Source organism: Hemicordylus capensis, chromosome 4 (genome assembly GCF_027244095.1).
Source record: "Hemicordylus capensis ecotype Gifberg chromosome 4, rHemCap1.1.pri, whole genome shotgun sequence".
Lineage (NCBI taxonomy): Eukaryota > Metazoa > Chordata > Lepidosauria > Squamata > Cordylidae > Hemicordylus > Hemicordylus capensis.
The window spans coordinates 288,795,996-288,815,241 of NC_069660.1; the positions used below are offsets into that span (position 1 = coordinate 288,795,996).

General features: G+C 45.6%; 1 protein-coding gene across 47 annotated transcripts in view; it reads left to right on the forward strand.

The window, feature by feature from the left end:
* Window positions 1–19,246, forward strand: part of RIMS2 (regulating synaptic membrane exocytosis 2) — a 741,645-nt gene that overhangs the window by 134,870 nt on the left and 587,529 nt on the right. For 44 of the 47 annotated variants that reach the window (XM_053313368.1, XM_053313376.1, XM_053313396.1 and 41 more), the window contains one exon: window positions 16,766–16,777. The exons of the other annotated variants lie outside the window; for them this stretch is intronic. In XM_053313368.1, the coding sequence (XP_053169343.1) occupies window positions 16,766–16,777 (12 nt within the window). The remainder of the gene's footprint in view (window positions 1–16,765; window positions 16,778–19,246) is intronic. 47 annotated transcript variants of the gene reach the window in all.

Below are 19,246 nucleotides of genomic sequence, written 5' to 3' on the forward strand. Positions count from 1 at the left end.
TAAACAGGAAAGAGAAGGAGATCCTAACTAACTATCTCTACTCTCAATACCCTTAGTGGTCATTAGGGTTACTGTTGCCGAAGGTCGGCACCATTTGGAGCTGGATCTCCAACAGCGAGTGTACTCTTAAGCCCAAGGTCGGGGTCATGTTTGTTTGTGGGTTGTAGGCAGCCCACATGCACACAGAGCTGGGCAGCAAGAGCACCTGGCTTTACCCTGGGTTTAAGGGCGTGAGCATGCCCTTAACCCCAGGGTCGAGGTTATATGTGTGCGTGGGCTGCAGATAGCCCGTGCGCACACAGAGCCAGGCAGCAAGAGCACCTGGCTGAGGAAAAATCCCTCAATGCCCCATGCTCCTGCCATAGTGCATTGGATGTCTGAGGACGTCCTCTGCCAGCTCCCTGCTCTGCTGCTCTCTGTGACACAGCTCGTATGCCACATGAGAGGCAAAGCTTGTAAAAACTAATTGATCGTATGCGGGGAGGCAGGCAGGAGCCTGCCTCCCCATCAGCCCTCCACCCTGCTAGCAGTTTGGGTCATGTGCATGACCTTGATATTTGACTCAATATTATCTCATCATTTTTATAAGGCAGTGTTTGTAAACCTCAGGAACAACTTTATAGGTCTTAGAGTTGTTGCCCCAATGAAATTGGTGAAAGATTAAGAAAGTTCATGAACATGAATCCCTGACTGTTGTGAGATCACTGGCCTGAAGTTGGTGTTGTAATGGCATGGAAGAAGTAGACAGGGAAATGAAGTGGTGTTGGGCTGTGCACGGTATAGCAGAGTTGTTAATTTTAGGACTTGGTTGTTATTTTGTACAATAAGGAAACATTATATTAAGGCCCTTTGGCCATGAGGGACCTGAGGCAGATAGACATATTGCGACCCCCCATCTTTTTATTTATTTTTTACCAGGTAGGGTTCTAACAAAGGAAAAACCAGTACCAATATGATGGTTATACTTCTTTTAAAGCAAGATTTTCTGTTTAATATATTTTTCACATTAACTATATTATTGATTATTGAAGTTTATTGAGGAGTGCAAGCTTGAGAAAAATGACAATAACTAGCTACTCTCAGAGTAAAAGAAGTTGGTGGGGTTAGCACAAAAAAGTGTCAGAAATTAACAGAGTGAAAATATCAGGCCAAGACAGTGCAGCAGCTCCAGAGTCCTTAAATGTGTGTTGGGGATCTTCAATACTGGGTGGCATCCATACTAATGAAGCACTGATGCTTCTAAAAAGTTTGGCTAACTCATCTCCACTGCTGGTTCAGCAGTGGGGACACATTTTGATGACTTTCCCCTCCCCAGGAAGTGCCCTGTACCACCTGAAATCGCAGTAGAGTGCTGGGGGTGGCCAGAGGGGGGCGGAGGGAGGCACCTTTAACTGTAAGTTAGTAGGTGCTTACTTCTCCTCTCTCCACACTTGAAAGCTGTTCAGAGGTAAGCACCTATTAATTCACAGTTAAAGGTGCTTCCCACCACTGCCCCCGGTGGTGCCCATACTGGCCACTGCTGACCTGAAAGTATGTCCTTGGGGGTTCAACAGCCTTCAGGGATATATTTTTGGGTGACATAAAGGGCTTCTGAGGATATGGCAAGTCATTGAAACCCCCTCTCCCCACGCATTACACACTAGCACCCGTGCAGCATTAGTCTGGAACTTTTCAGAATCACTGGTGCTTCTCCTGTTGCACCAGTGCTTCATTAGTCAGGATGTCGGCCTCTGATAGCAATTAATATCTGATACTTATGCAGTGTATCCACATTCATTGTCGAGTATATGTGGGAAGATTCTAGGCCAAAGAGAGGTTGACTTTCTGTACTTGGGCATGCAGCTGTTTCCCATTTGATTGAGGAAAAAATAAAACACACTTACTGTAGTTTAAATGTTCAAATGAATCCAAAGCTTTACTTAGACATTATTTTTGTTGGAATACATGTAAATATTTAAGACATGGAAATTCAGTTCAAGAAACGACAGTTCAATTGCATTAATGTCCCCTGCATGGTTTAAATTTTAAGAAAAAATCAAGGCACCAAAAAACTGTTGTTATAATAATTTTAGTCCATCCAAAGAACTGCACATTAGACATATAGATATTTCCTAGGTATAAATTCTGTGTCCATGAATTCATGCAATGAATGGAGAGGGAGTGGAGTCACACTTTTCCTTTCCCCAACCTCTCCAGCAGAAGGTGAGAACAGGCATATACTTGTGTGCACACAGCCTCTTCTTGCCTTCTACTGAATGGGTGGATGGGCAGGGCCAGCAGACAGACATAGCTTGGAGCACAGTCAGTAGCCTTGTTCTTATTCCCCCTCCAAACACGGATCAAAGAGAGGAATGGAACATGGAAAAAAGGTTGTCTGAAGCAGCATATAAAAAGCAGTTACAACCGTTTAACTTTGACTGGTATTGTATCTACTAAAAGCTACTAATTGTATCTACATAAAGCTACTAAGCTACTATCCATGAAATAGTGCATTTTTGAAATGTAAACTTTTCCTGTGGAAAAGTATAGCATTGGCAAATTTTTCTCTCTGCATCACTGTTTATCAGTAGTATAGAACATGAGTAGAAAGGTCAGCTGTAGGTGTACGCAAAGGGTTTAAATCCATGAGTTCTTCGGTGTGGTCTCTGTCTTCTACACACATAGGCTATGCGCCTGCACAGAGACCACGTCGGAATCTAACAAGCTTGATTTCTCCTGCTTTATGGATGCGTCCTGCTTCGCCTGTGCCATCGGGGGGTTTGGACTCGGTTGTGGCGGGGGAACCCGACTGCGCTTCGGCTGAGGAAGAAGCCTATGCTCCATCTGTGTTTGATCCCAACGTTTCGTGGATTCCTAGACGTAGGTCACCCCCATGTCGATACCAAGAAGATCGATCCTTGGCGTATTTGCAGGATCTGTCCTGGGATTATCGCGATCGTTATCACACCATGGAATATCGTTCCCCTCTTTTAGAATCAGAGTGTGTCTACAGCTCCTGGTATCGGGACTCTGGTTCCTATGATCGCTACCGGATGGACGGCAGCTCGGACTGCTCAGACTATGTTCGATCACATTATGGGTCTTGCCATCCAGAAGGCCTTGAGTATCGGCAGCCTTCAGTACCGAGGACCGTCTGGATGCCCCTCACGCATGCGGAAGGGTGACCGCATTCCCACTCTCCGAATTGTTTGCCTCAGGACTGGGAGGATTGTGCAGGGGAGTTCTTGTTAGTATCGAAGCTGCACCAAGAGACAGCTCCAGATTGGCGGTTTCCGCCGGAATCTTTGGTCCCAGCACTGGCCCACCCGGCTGATATGCCCGGTTCCCCATCAGGTTTGACCCCTGTTCCTCAGGACCAGTCGGTCCCAGGGGACCCCATGTTGGACAGCGAGAATAATTCGCAGGAATTGGAGGCCGTCTCCTCGGGTTCGTCCCCGCTTGATCTCCACTTGGATACAAAGCCAGTTTCTCTGTCAGAGGACCTGAAAATGTATACTGCCTATGTGACCCATATGGCGGCAGCTCTGGGGTTGAATCTCGGTACCCTTCAAGAAGGGGAGCTGGACCCCTTGTTCAGCCTGATTGACTTGGCGGCCAAGGTGCCTACTGCCTTGCCCTTCAACCTGGCCTTGTTGAAAGTGGTGAAAGCCCACTGGAAGAAGCCAAATACACTCTCTCAGCCGAATAGGCACCTGGAGAACTTCTACAGGGTGCAATTCTAGGAGGATACAGCCTTTTTGAAAAGTCACCCTACCCCAAACTCTTTCATTGTAGAGGCTTCTTTACAGAGCTCCAGGAGTCATAGCCAGTCGACCCCAGGTGATAAAGAAGGCAAGAAATTGGACTCCTTTGGGAGAAGACTTTATTCTGCTGCAGCCTTGGACTCCCATGTGGCAAACTGTCAAGCATATAATGCTAGTATAACCACTTCTTGTGGGAGAAAGTGGGTCCTTTCCTGAATCTCCTTCCTCAGGATAAGTGGGATCTGGCAAAGTCCTTTCTGAAGGAGGCCATGTAAGTCTCCAAGCAGGAACTGTATTCTGCCTGTCACCGTGGAGTGTGCTGCTAAAGTGATGGCCACGTCTGTGGCTCTTCGACGCCACGGTTGGCTTAGGTCATCTGGCCTTCACTATGAGGTTCACGCCAGGGTGGAGGACTTGCCCTTTGACGGCTCTAGCCTGTTCTCGGAACAAACCTATGAGACGCTTCAGAAAGTGCAAAAGTTGTGGAACACCACACGATCCATGTCCTATAGCTTTCTGTCGCGGAAGCTACAGAGAACTTCCAAATTGTCACCTCATGAGACGCAGAGAGCGCTGGCTCACCACCAAATGGTCCTTTTGGAGGAACAAGTTCTCCCTCAGACACAAATCGGGGGGACAACACAATAAGCCGGCCTTTCAGAAACCTCACTCTAGTGTCCTGCCAAAGAAACAATTATTTGGGGCACCTTGTCACCCACCTGTCCGTTTGTGGTGAGTTGGGACAAGGTGAGTACAGACCAATGGGTCCTTACAGTAGTATGCTTGGGCTATGCCCTGGAATTCTGCGGCCCGCAACTGGTATCTGGGATGGTGGTGACTCCTTGTACTCCAGAGTTGGACCAGGAGGTCACCTCTCTCCTAGAGAAGGACGTAATCAAGGTTGTGTCAAATCTGGACAGTCCTGGGTTCTACTCCAGGTATTTCCTGGTGCCAAAGCCGGACGGCGGTCAGCGCCCTATCTTAGACCTCAGAGCTTTGAACAGGCATCTGGTCTACAAAAGATTCTGGGTGCTGTCGGTGCCTACCATCATGACCGTCTTGGGCAGGGACATGTGGATGGTCTCACTGGACTTAAAAGATGCATACTATCATTGTCCATAATGCCTCAACATTGTCGCTTCCTGCGGTTCTAGATAGGAGGGATCTCCTATCAATTCAAGGCGTTGCCATTTGGCCTCACCACCGTTTCTTGCATTTTCACGAAGTGTATGGCCCCGGTGGTGGCATTCCTATAGGAACACGGCCTGCAAGTACTGCCATATCTCGACAATTGGCTGGTCATGGTGAGTACAGAACAGGTGGCCTTGGAGGCCCTCGAGATCATGATTGATACCCTTCAGGAGTTGGGGTTCCAGATAAACTTCAAAAAGTCTCAGATGGAACCTACTCAGCAGATTCAGTTCATTGGACTGATATTCGATATTGCCTTGGAAAAGGTCTTCCTCCTGGAGACCCGTATCATTACTCTTCGGAGACTGGCAGCGGTCTTCTCGGCCAGAGGCCTGCAAACCTTGTTCTCCATACAATACCTGTTGGGCCACATGGCATCCAACACTTATGTTCTGCCTCATGTACATCTTCAGATGCGCCTCCTTCAGAGGTGGTTTTTGGATGTCTTTGATCCTCTTCAGGATCCAGGTCATCTTCAGCATTCACCCCCTCTGGGGGTGCGATTGGCGGTCCACTGGTGGACAAGAAGTCCGGCATCTACGCGCTGGTGCCCCTTTCCAGGTGCCTCCTCCCTCCCAAGTGGTCACGACAGATACCTTGGAGCTCGGTTGGGGAGCTCACCTGGATGGCCTTTGTCTGAGTGGCCACTGGTCTCCAGAGGAACGGACTCAACACATAAATATCTGGAGCAGTTGGTGATTTTCAACGCGTTCAAAGGTTTTCTGCCCCTGTTGGGGGGCTAGTTGGTACTAATTCAGACCGACAATACAACGGTGAAGGCCTACCTCAATCGCCAGGGTGGCACTTCCTCAAGGAGCCTTCTGTCTCTGGCCATGGATCTGTGGCATTGGTGCCTGGACAATGGGGTGTCGCCCCAGGCAGTGCATATCCAGGGTGTCCTAAATGTTCAGGCAGATGCCCTGAGCAGGTTGACCGTGGTCTCCCACGAGTGGATGCTGCATCAGGGTGTTTTGAGGGACATCTTTGTGGATTGGGGAGTTCCAAGTCTGGACCTGCTTGCTTCCCAGGAAACTGCACAATGTCCCCTCTATTGCTCCAGAGAGGGAGTGAGCGAGGGCTCTGCAGGAGATGCCTTTGTCCGGTCCTGGGCAGGACCTCTCCTGTACGTGTTCCCTTCATTCCCACTTCTTTCCAGAGTCCTGCACCAGCTGCAGATGGACCGAGCCAAGGCTATCCTGATTGCCCCTGACGAACCTAGCAGTGGACTCGAGATGTCTACCTGTCCTGTTGGACCTGTTGTCTCAGGAACAGGGGTGGGTGCGGTCCCTCCACTTGACTGCATTGCGGGTCCTCCCGACTTCCCCTTGAGACTGCGAGAGGTGTTGGTGGCTGCTAGGAAGCCATCTACACGGAAGTCTTATAATCACAAGTGGACTCACTTTGTGTCCTTTGCCAAGTTTCCTGAAAGGTCTGCAACACTTGTTTCCGACGATCCAGTCATGTCACTGGCCTGGGATCTGTCCATGGTTCTGGCTGGTCTGATAAGGCTGCCCTTTGAGCCTTTGGCTTCTGTTGACCCTTGGTTCCTGACCTGGAAGGCCGCTTTTTTGGTGGCCGTTACCTCCGCCAGGAGGGTTAGTGAGTTGTGGGCCCTGCGGGCTTTCCAACCGTACCTGCAGTTCCATAAGGACAAGATAGTACTCAGGATGGATGTCAAGTGGAGAGGATGGTTGCACTGTTTGGATGGACGTAGGGCTCTGTCCTTTTACATGCAGAGATCTGCTGAGTGGAGGAAGTCCCCCTCTTTGTTTGTTTTGTATGCTGGACCACGGAAAGGGCTTCAGGTCTCAGCGCAATCCATGTCCCGATGGATAGTCTCCACTATTGATTTGTGTTATCAACTGGCCCGTAAGCAGTTGCCTGCCCCTGTGAAGGCTCACTCTGTTAGGTCTGTGGTGGCCTCTGTGGCCTTTGATTGGGCGGTCCTGTTGGACGCTGTCTGTCAGGCAGCTACTTGGGCTTCACCCTATTCATTTATTTGGCATTATGCTATCGATGTTAGAGCTCGTAATGATTCTGTATTTGGCAGGAGTGTCCTGCAATTGATTTTCAGTTGAGCTGCTTGTCTTGAAATAAATTCTTCCTGGTTGTTTACCTGTTGCCTGTGGTTTTCCCGTCCTCCTTGAGTGCTTGCTTGTTATATGCCTGTATGTATAGAAGACAGAGACCACGTCGAAGAATACAGGTTACTCACCTGTAACTTTGGTTCTTCTAGTAGTCATCTGTACTTCTGCATGCCCTCCCATCCTCCCCAGAAGGGTTGCTGAAGCGTGACTCTGTGACTGAGGGAATGAGGAGTGGCGCAGCCACATATAGCGGCTGGGGGCGGGGTTCCCGCCCAAAGCAGGAGAAATCTAGCTTGTTAGATTCCAACGTGGTCTCTGCTCAGGCACATAGCCCATATGTGTAGAAGTACAGATGACCACTAGAAGAACCAACGTTACAGGTGAGTAACCTGTAGTACCCTAAGGCAGGAAAATAGGTTAATTTTTAGGAAGCCATTAAAAAAAATGTATTTCAAAATCTGGCTAAAAAGCAAACTTTGTCCCAGGCTTGTAAAATGGATAAGGCCTATAAATATTCCCATCGTTAGTGTTTTGAGGGATTATACCTGTTTTCTAAAGTGGGGTGCCAAGACCTGAGATAATCTAACCCTATGAGGCCTGGGCATAGGTTAATTAGAATTAAGGAGCAGGAATAAGTGTGAATTCAAAGCTTAGACACAGAAAGTTCCAACAGCAAACTGGATCTGCAGATTTGAATTTCCCACTCCTTAATAGGGAAAAGCTGTGAGGATTGGGAGAGGCTGACCTCAGAACTTGGAACAATCATTGTTTGGTGTGGTATCTGTTTTTTACACAAATGGGCTTCGCACAGGCACGGAGACCACGTCGGATTCTTCCAGCTAATTATCTCCTGCCTTTTGGCAGCAACCTAACCCCCAGCTGCTATATGCGGCTGCGCCACCCCTCTTCCCCTCAGTCTTTCGTTGTCTGTTCTTCAGTCGACACTGTTGGAGCTTCTGGCTGCAAGTAGAGAGAAAATATTCATATTTATTTGCGTTTTCTCTACTTGTACCTCTTCTGTTTTCCCTTTCCCTCTTGTATCATATAGTTGCATTTTTTTGCTTAGTGTTTTCTTTTCTGTGGTCTTTCCACCCCCCTCCTCTCTTGTGCTCGGATGGGCTAGGAGAAATTGAGTCTATCTCCCGCCATATGGTGAGCAGGTCTGTTTTCAAAAAGTGTATCCACTGTGGGGGTAAATTGCCATCTACCGATACCCATAGTCGGTGCCTTTGTTTGGGTGAACCCCACATTGTGGAGACTTGTCCTCATTGCCTTAAGTTTATGAAACAGGCCCTCAAAAACAGGTCAGCTCTCGCCTTGGGTCTGCATTGTGGGAACAGGTGCTCTGTTCCTCAGAAGGTTTGGTGGCTAAAAAGACTAACAAGATGGTGAGTGGCACTACCACTGGGCCCTCGGGTTCAACCGCTGACTTGGCAAGCCTGTATTTGCCCACTCACACTCAGTACCAACAGCCTCTGTACCTAAAACAACAGTGCCCAGTGTGTAGTCAGCTGTGTCTGTGCCTGCACAATCTACCCCAATGCCTTCGGGGTCTGTGCCTATGTCTGTGGTACTGACAACGTCAACCCCAGCCAGTGTTCTCTCTAATTTTTCTCCCTCTCTGTGTAAAATGAGTTTTGTTCTGGGTGGCAGTATCAAGGCATTGTGTGCACACATGCATTCAGAGTGGGGCCTTCCTGATTAAACCTGAATGAGATCTAAAATTAACTGAGTGGGCATCAAAAAACATGTGAGCGTGTACACATGTGCACCTCTTAGAGGGAACACTTACCTCAGCTGCTCCAAAGAAGCCTGTGGTCACATTAAAGAAAAAGAAAAAGCCCTTTGCCTGCTGGTCAACACCTCCCATGGATCCTCAAAAAGAAACCAGCCCTTGGTACCAAGGCAGATACTGCATCTGTGCCCAAAAAGAAATTAGCAATGGGAGCTCCTTGAAACACCAGTGCCTCCTGATACTTTGAGCCTAGGGATGTCAAAACCAACAGCTTTGGACCTGGCTATTCCACCTGCACAGGATGCCCTGAAAAACCCGAAGCCGCCAGAGTATAGGCCTACCTGGCATCACTCACTTATCAGGAACACCCTCTGGAACCTGAGTATCCACCATCCGAGCCAAATGACTGCATGCTGGATGATAGAGATGGAAGCCCTTCACCAATGCAGCAGTGTAGACTCACCTTTCCTCGGGACCAGGCTCACCCTTTCTTGGGACCAGACTGAAATACCAGCCTGTAATCCTCTGTCAGCTTGTGGTGCCAGCACAGTGCCTCAAGTCATGATATATCAATGGCTGGCACAGTACTACGAATGAACATTTGACACCTTAGCTGCCAGTGCTGCATTGGGCGATTAGGAGTCTTCATTTAAGTAGTCCAACTGAGATTTCAGTCCTCTATTATTGATTGTGCCTAATATTGCTGGTGTTGCACAGAAGCCTGAAATCGGACCATCTGCCTCATTTGGGAGGAAGGTAGGGCCGCATTTGCCGCATTCTCTCCCACTCCATCCCTCCTTCCAGCAGTGAGTCAGTGGCGGTGAGTACTTGAGTGCTTTTAGTTCAGCTGCAGTGCACATCTTGCCAGGGTGCCTGCCCCAGCAAGCCCTTGCCCCAGAGCAGCCATGGCCCATTCCCAGTTTGGGAGGTGGAAGAGCTCTTGCTGCTGTCCCACTCCACCATCAATCAGTGGCAGCTTTAGCAATAGCAATAGCACTTACATTTATATACCGCTCTATAGCTGGAAGCTCTCTAAGCGGTTTACAATGATTTAGCATATTGCCCCCCAACATTCTGGGTACTCATTTTACCGACCTCGGAAGGATGGAAGGCTGAATCAACCTTGAGCCCCTGGTCAGGATGGAAGGCTGAGTCAACCTTGAGCCCCTGGTCAGGATCGAACTTGTAACCTTCTGGTTACAGGGCGGCAGTTTTACCACTGCGCCACCAGGGGCACCAGCTTAAAAAAAAATTTTTTTTTAAAGAATTTATTTTAAGGCCAAAAAGTGGGAGAAATTGTGTCCTAAACAGGATGAGCATTTCCCCGCAGGAAATATGGACATCCCGCACAGTGCAGGACAGTTGGCAACTCTAGGCATCATGCCTCTGAAGCTCACAGCCACCAGACTAGTAGCCACTGATACACCTGTCCTCCATGAATCTGTCTAAGTCCCTTTTAAAGCCATCCATGCTGGTGGCCATCCCATGCCTGTACCCTTGCCTCATAAGGAAGGTGCTCCAAGCCCTTGATCATCTTCATTGCCCTCTTTTGCACATTTTCTAGTTCTACAATATCCTTCTTAAGATAGTGACCAAGGCCTATCCTGGACCTGAGGGAGCTGAACAATTACATCATATACAAGTGCTTCCACATACTCTCTGTGCTTCCGCATGCTCTCTGTTCCCACCATCATGGTGCTATTGGATGTGGCTGGCATCGGTAGACCTGTGCAACGCTTACTACCTTGTCTCAATAAGACCCCAGCACAGATATTGCCTTTGTTTCAAGGTCAAGGATCATACTTACCAGTTCAAAGCTCTTGCATTCAGCCTTGCTTTGGTGCCAAGAGTGTTCATAAAGTATATGGCCCCTGTAGTGGCCTTCCTTCAGCAGTCAAGAATCCAGATTTTGCCATTTCTAGATGATTGGCTCATTGCTGTGGGTTCCCTCCAAGGGGTGGCAGCGGCCATAGACCAAACCATCCATGTCCTAGAGTCTTTAGGTCTCCAGGTGAATTACAAAAAGTCCCAGTTGGTTCCTATGAGACGTCTTCAGTTCATTGGACTCACCTTTAAAACATAAGAAAAGCCTTGCTGGATCAGGCCCAAGGCCCATCTAGTCCAGCATCCTGTTTCAAACAGTGGCCCACCATATGCTGCTGAAAACCTACAGGCAGGATTTGAGGGCATGCCCTCTCTGCTGCTGTTACTCCCTTGCAACTGGTATTCAGAGGCATCCCGCCTCTGAGGCTAGAGGTGGCCAATAAAGGACTAGTAGCCTTTCTCAGGAGCCTGGTTGGAAGCTGCATACCTTTGCCATGGAACATTTATTTATTTATTTATTCATTACATTACATTACATTACATTACATTACTAAACCGCCCCATCCAAAGGCTGTGGGTGGTGTACAGCAAATTTTAAAAGACATAAAAACTAGGCTGCCTTTTTCTCCTGGAGGATCGTATTTACACTCTAGCTTTTCTCACACAATGTGTGATGAATGGAATGAGGCACCATGTGAAAACCGTTCAACAATTACCTGGCCACATGGCTGCCACCATTTACGTGCTTCCCTGTGCACAGCCCTGGATGCTCATCATGCAGAGGTGGCATCTAGACACATTCAATCTCAAAGGGACAGTCTTCATCTTTTCCTCTAACCAACGGTGCAGGTATGGTAGTCCCTGACCTGGTGGACTTGCCTGACTCACCTGTCGTATGGCAACCCATTTCATCCTCTTCTGCTGGATTGTCTGATCACTACGGACATGTCCAAACATGGCTTTGGTGCTCATATGGATGGACTCTATCTCAGCAGTCACTGGACACACGAAGAGCTCCAGTCATATCAACTACTTAGGGTTCCTAGCCATTATCAAGGGCTTCCTGCCTCTGATCCAGGAATCAGCGGTTACTATTCAAACAGATACCACCACCACCAAAGCTTATGTTAACAGGCAGGGAGGGACTGCCTCGAGGTCTCTGCTGTCCCTAGCAATGTGCCTGTGGACTTGGTGCATCGACCACAAGTTTACTCCACTGGCTGTACATATTCAGGGTGCTAACAACCAGCAGGTGAACATGCTCTGCCGACTGTCCACTGTGTCTCATGAGCTCAACCACAGAACTCTTGGTCAAATGTTTGATTTCTGGGGTGTTCCCACATTAGATGCTTTTGTAACAGATGACAATACCCAATGTGTCCAGTACTGGTCCAGATCTGGCAAGAGCAAGAATTCCTGGGGACACGTGTTTGCAGTGCCTTGGACTGACCAACCCACTTACCTGTTTTCCCCAGTCCCACTGCTTCCATGAATTATCCTGAAAACCAGAAAAGAATCTGTCAATTGTATCCTGATAGCTCCGTGGTGGCTCAGGAGACCTTGGTTTCCCCACCTACGGTGAATGTCCATGGAGGTAATCTGCCTCCCACCACTTCCTCACCTTCTGTCTCATACCCGGGGCCAGATCCTAAATCCAGATGTGGAGACATTTCACCTGATGGCTTGGAGGATCTCACCTCCTTTCCAGTAGAGCTGTGGGACATACTCCTAGCTGCACAAAAGCCTGCAGCAACCCCGCCCCCCCGCCAACATACACTCATAAATGGAAGCATTTCTGCGTGTTTGCAGAACAACACAGATTTGATGTTTGCTACTTTGGAGCCAAGGATATTTGTTACATAGGAATATAGGAAGCTGCCAAGTACTGAGTCAGACCATAGGTCCATCTAGCTCAGTGTTGTCTACACAGACTGGCAGTGGCTTCTCCAAGCTTGCAGGCAGTAATCTCTCTCAGCCCTATCTTGGAGATGCCAGGGAGGGAACTTGGAACCTTCTGCTCTTCCCAGAGCGGCTCCATTCCCTAAGAGGAATATCTTATAGTTCTCACACATGAAGTCTCCCATTAATATAGCCAGCATGGTATAGTGGTTAGAGTGCTTGACTAGGACTGAGGAGATCCGAGTTCAAATCCCCATGATTTGAACTCAGCCATGAGACTTGCTGGGTGACTCTAGGCCACTCACTTCTCTCTCAGCCTAACCACTCTGGGCTCCTTGGAGGAAGAGCAAGATATAAATGTAAAAAACAAAACAATATACAACCAGGGTGGACCCTGCTTAGCTAAGGGGACAAATCATTCTTGCTACCACAAGACCAGCTCTCCTCTCCTAAACATAGGAAGCTGCCATATACTGAGTCAGACCATTGGCTCATCTAGCTCAGTATTGTCTACACAGAATGGTAACGGCTTCTCCAAGGTTACAGGCAGGAGTCTCTCTCAGCCCTATCTGGAGATGCCAGGGAGGGAATTTGGAACCTTCTGCATACAAGCATGCAGATGCTCTTCCCAGAGCAGCCCCATCCCTTAAGAGAAATATCTTACAGTACTCATACATGTAGTTTCCCATTCCAATGCAAACCAGGGCAGACTATGCTTAGCAAAGGAGACAATTCGTGCTTGCTACCACAAGACCAGATCTCCTCCTTGTTCTTAATTGTTAGAACTGAAATTTTCTGCTTTGAAGTTGTCTTCCTTAAAAGTTCACTTGGCTGCTATCGCGGCACACTCTTCTAACCCAGGCTTCTCCTGGTTTTGTAACCCTATGGTTAAGAAGTTTATTAGAGGACTCTCTCATGCTGTGCCTGACAACTGTGCTTGTTGCCCCACCCCCCGCATTTGAACCGATGGCAACAATTGACCCTTGCTTACTTACCTGAAAAGTATTCTTCCTGACTGCCATCACCTTCACAAGGAGGCTTAGTGAGCAGCATGCTCTCACAGCTGATGCGCATTACCTGATATCCCACCATAACATGGTGGTTTTGTGTCCAGATGTCCAGTTCCTGCCGAACTCATTGTCCGAATGGACATTGAGTGCCATTGTTTCTAGGCACTCAACTTGCTGGCCTTCTTCCAAAATTCACCAACCTCAGCAGAACACTGTTTACTTGACATACACAGAAGCTGTTCTACCTTCAGCATTTCCGTGAGTGGTACCAAAACCTTCATTTGCTCGTAGCTTATGAGAGTCCAAAGAAAGGCCAACAGGTTTCAGCTCAAACTTTGTCAAGATGGATTGTGTCCACAGCTGAGCTCTGCTACATATTAGCCCTCCATGAGGACAATGACCGCCTCTGCTGCCTTTGAATGTGCAATATCACTTGAAACTATCTGTCAAGTGGCCAACTGGGTGTCTCCGGACTTGTTTATCTGACATTATGCTATTGATGCTAGAGCTTGGAAGGATACAGCCTTTGGCAGCATGGCCCTATTCTCTATTTTAATTAGCCCATCTCCAGGTAAGGGAGCTTTTCATGCACCCATTTGTGTAAAAGACAGAGACCATGTTGAAGAATGACAAGTTGCTTACCTGTAACTTGGGTTCTTCTAGTGGTCGTCCATCCTTTTACACGCCTCCTATTCTCCCTACATGGGACTCCTTGACTGAGGGGATGCGGATTGGCACAGCCGCATATAGCAGCTGGAGGCGGTGTTCCCACCAAAAAGCAGGAGAGAACTAGCTGTAAGAATTTGACATGGTCTCCTTGTATGTATGAAGCTCCTTTGTGTAAAAGGACAGATGACAGCTAGAAGAATGCAAGTTACAGGTAAGCAACCTGTTGTTGATAGCAACAGGAAGACTTGTGTAAAGTAAATCAGGGCTGAGTGAAGCATTCATAATATGTACCTGAGTGGGAACTTCTGCCTATCAGCAGATGGGGGAATTATAAAACACAAAACACTTCTAGATAATGCCCGGTCTGGGAAATGTGATGGGCAAGATTGCAGACACAAATACTGCCTTGACTTTGCTTTACCAGTTTGGGGTCTTTATAAAATGCAAGTTGGCCATGTTATAATTATAAATCATAGTGATTATAGACCTGCTTTATAACAGTGTGATAACAGAGATATGTAGCAGACAGGTTTATTTTCAAAGAGCATTGCTGCCATTTGAATGAGATGAAGTTGACTACTTATTAAGGTTCTAATTCTTTATGAAAGAAGAAGTATTGATATGAGTATCTCTTCTCTGTAAAAACAAACAAACCCATCAACTGGTTTTTCTTTGGGATCCATGAAATTTGGAATTCTATTAGGCTTGTATACAGTGTACTCCATGCACATACAGATATTAAAATTCTGCTATTCAGTTTCTGCAACAGGGAAAGCTGAATTCTACAGTCTAAATATATTGTGCAAACTAAGCATATTTACATAATAGGAGCGCTAGAACCATGCTATTCTTTAAAAATTAGATATTCTCAGGAAGCTGATTTCTTTCCTATTACATTCTGCGTTTATTATGTGCTTCTGTGGAATTGTGAGATATGTATATGGCTCTGCTTCTAACCCAGCACATTATAGTGTTACTAATTTGTGGACTGGAGCCCCTTTCCACCCATCTCCCTTTCTTTCTTATTTTTCTGGGCGTTCCTCCTGCTTCCTCTGCAGCACCTCAGATCCATATAGTGAGACTTTGTCATAAAGAATCTTTACTAAGAAGATGAAATTTAAAACTAACCATCCTCCCCCTTAGGATGAAATTATTCAACTTAGGCAAACCATCACCTTGTGAACTAAGCTCTGAGACTATAGTTATTTTTAAATCATACTTACTGGTTGGCACCACAATTAATGCTGCATGTGTGCTTTAAACAACAGCATGCATGTAGCACAGGTGCTTCTGTGCAAGAGCATAATTATTTTGGAGTTCCCCCCCTGCTCTGGAAGTGCTGTTACAACAGAAACATGTCTCTGAGGGTTAGGAATATTTTTCCCTTGTAACATTTCCCAGAGTGCTTCTAGAGCATGGAGAAAGCTCTGAAATAATTGTACTCTGGTACAAGAGTGCCTGCCCTTTGAATCATGGGGGTTAGTGATGCATGTACACTGTTGTCTGAAGCCCACACACAACATTGGTCAGGATGTCAGACACTGATCTTGTTGTCTTCACATTATGGTGAACAGCAACTGTCTTTCCTAAACATTCTGATCCTTTTTACAATTAGTCTCCTAGTGAGAGTTTACCTCTAGTATTATTTAAGGAACAACAACTAGTGCTCGTATTTTAGATAGCAAAACTTTTAATTTTCTGGCTGTCATAGATTTTGTAAGGCTTTAAAATTTATCAGTTTTTTGGTCCATCTGACTTAATGCCTGATTTGAAAGCATCTGGTGGAGTCTATCAAAATACATTGCAGAACTAGAAAAGGTGCAGAAGAGGGCTACCAAGATAACCAGGAGTCTAGAGCACCTTCCTTATGAGGCAAGGCTACAACACCTGGGGATTTTTTAGTTTAGAAAAAAGACGACTTCAGGGAGACATGATAGAGGTATATAAAATCATGCATGGTGTGGAGAAAGTGGATAGAGAGAAATTCTCCCTCTCACATAACACTAGAACCAGGGGTCATCCCATGTAATTGATTGCCAAGAAATTTAGTTCCAACAAACAGAAGTACTTTTTCACACAACACATAATCAACTTGTAGAATTCTCTGCCACATGATGTGGTGACAGCCAACAACCTGGATGACTTTAAGAGGGGTCTGGATAACTTCATGGAGGAGAGGTCTATCAACGGCTACTAGTCTGAGGGCTACAGGCCACCTCCAGCCTCAGAGACAGGATGCCTCTGAATACCAGTTGCAGGGGAGTAACAGCAGGAGAGAAGGCATGCCCTCAACTCCTGCCTGTAGGCTTTGAGCAGCATGTGGTTGGCCAATGTGTGAAACAGGATGCTGGACTAGATGGGCCTTGGGCCTGATCCAGCAGGGCTGTTCTTATTTTCTTATGTACATGGCTCAAGTTCGAAGATATTGATAGTGGTGAAATACACTCTTTATACAATAAGAGTATGATGACTTTGCAATGATAACTTATTTTGCAGGCTATTTACTAACAGATACTACTGTTTGTTTTCAGAATAGAAGTAACATTCCTTTTCTCTTTTGTCTTTTCCTGTTTCTTTCTTTCTTGCTTTCATGGATATGCTCTCCAGGAGGATAAAGTGGTTAGAATCATTTTTTTTGTCTCGGATAATTTGTTTTGGGGTATTTTATGGTGTTGTTCAATTTATGGGAGTGAAGTTCAGGGCTGATTCACTAGCGTTTTTCATATATACCTTTAATGTGTGGACAGTGGGAGCAGTATTGCATGTTTATGTGAAGGTCTGAATAGAGCCTACAAACATACAACTTGTACTTAGGTAGGCTCTGTTCAGATTTTTGACTGAAAGCATGGAGGCCAGGGGTAGGGACAGTGGGTGCCATCCTGCTCCCCACTCCATGTGTTCAGCTAACACACTTGAAAAGGACTACCATTCAGCAACTCTGTGGTACATGGATATTGGACTGTTGATCGCTGTGACAAATATGTAAAATGTGAAGGGGAGACTCGCATCACCAAACACATGGGTACTTGCAGAGAGTGGATGTTCCCCCACTTGCTGGCTACCCAGATGCACCTGGTTGGCCACTGCGGGAATGCCGGATTAGATGGGCCTTTGGCCTGATCCAGCGGGGTTTTTTCCTTATGTTCTTATGGAGTGCTGAGAGGGAGTCCTGAGACGAGCTGTGGTCCCCTCTCTTGCCAAACATGTCCATTGCATGTTTGGAGATCCTTCATACCTTACATATTTGTAACATCAAATACAGTGTACCTGTAGTGCCATGTAGTGTGAATCAGCTCCTACTGGGAATCACTGCCCAGAGCCTTTGGAAGGGGCGGTATAGAAATTAAACAAACAAACAACAAACAATACTGGTCAATAACAGCAAATCCTTTTTAAATTAGGGAAAGCAATGAGCATGGTTTTCCATTGTGTATTAATAAAAAAGAGATTAACTTTTTGGAAACCCATATGCTGCATGAAAATTTTAGGTCAAGAAAAATATAAGCATTCACTATATTTTTGTTTTAAACTTTGACTATGATGTGTGCAGTACAATGGCTAAATTTATAAAACAAATAATTGACTCATCAGGGTTTTTCTGACAAGAAGAGGGCTTGAATATTTTATTCTGGATTAATTTCAGTAGGGGTGTAACCTTATATGGAGTGGCTGTTGTTGTTTTTGTTATTTATAAATAATCCTGCTTTATTCTATGGGCCAGCTGTGGATTTTAGCAATTAGGCATATTTTTTGCTATCCTCAGTGAACTCATAATAATTCATGAACATCTAGGTGACATTAAAGTTACCAAATGTTGCTACAAGTTATTTAGAGAATATGATGTTCCAGACTTCACAGGTTTTCAATTTGCAAATGTTTGTTTGTATACCGTATTTTACGGACTATAAGACGCTATGGACTATAAGACGCACCTTAATTTTAATCTAGTTTTTCAGAGTTTTAACATATTAAACTGTTAAAACATATAAGACGCGCCTGAATTTTGGCGGATATTTTTCAAGGAAAAAAGTGAGTCTTATAGTCCATAAAATACGGTGATTTTGCCGATTGCACATATCATATTGACTTTGTAGTTAAAACAAGAGTAAGATTATATATGAAAATCAAAAGTATATTTATATGTTGATTTCATTTTAGTCTCTTCTAGGGGAGAAAAACAATAATTATATACATGAATTATATGTTAAATACATAATTTAATGGCATTTTTAAATTGTTCTCTTCCCCAGATCTAGCTAGCAGCTGATTTAATAGAATAGATAGTTATATGAATGTGGCTGTTATTTACTTTCACAAAAGCTGTAAAGTAAGAAAGTGAGCATATTGTATTATAGTAATATATTTTACAGCTTTTAAGTACAGGAACCCTCTAGCTAACAGCTGATTTAAAAATACAGAAACCAAAAGAGCTAGAATTTATAGTTGTATGAATGTGGCTGTTGTTTACTTTGATGAAACCTGTAAAGTAAGAAAGTGAGCATACTCTATGATAGTAATACATTTTACAACTTTTAAGTACAGGAAACATTCTTGCCATATCGTGTTCAAGTAACATTTGAAATGAAAATAATTTTCACAAGAGCACAGCTGTTCAGTAAATGTCCCTAGTGGGTCATGCCTGAAGTCTTTAGTCAAACATGAAATTGGAGTGTTTATTTAGAACTTCGAGGAACTATTTTAGAGTAACCAGTTTGAGTTCTAGGTTGGTATCTAAGGGGCTCTTCCTTGTATGCTCTGGGACTTTCAGGGTTTTCACTACCTACTGTAGCCTTTTGTGTTCATTTGAATATTGCTCTGAAGTGTTCCTCAATTTCAGGATGAACTTTTTGAGGAATGTAAGTTGTGGAAAGCGGGGAGGGGTTAAAAATGCCAATGTGTACATGGAAAAACTTGACTGTTGGACATCAGCCTAATTTTGTAGTTCTTATTATTAATCCTTTTTGCTTCAAAATAATGGATATGTACCACTCAGGATGCTTGCTGTAAATTAGTAGTGGAGATCTTCTCTGAAGCAGTGACATGGATCAAGCTGCTTCTAAGGAATGAAATTGCTTCCCCTTTGAGGTT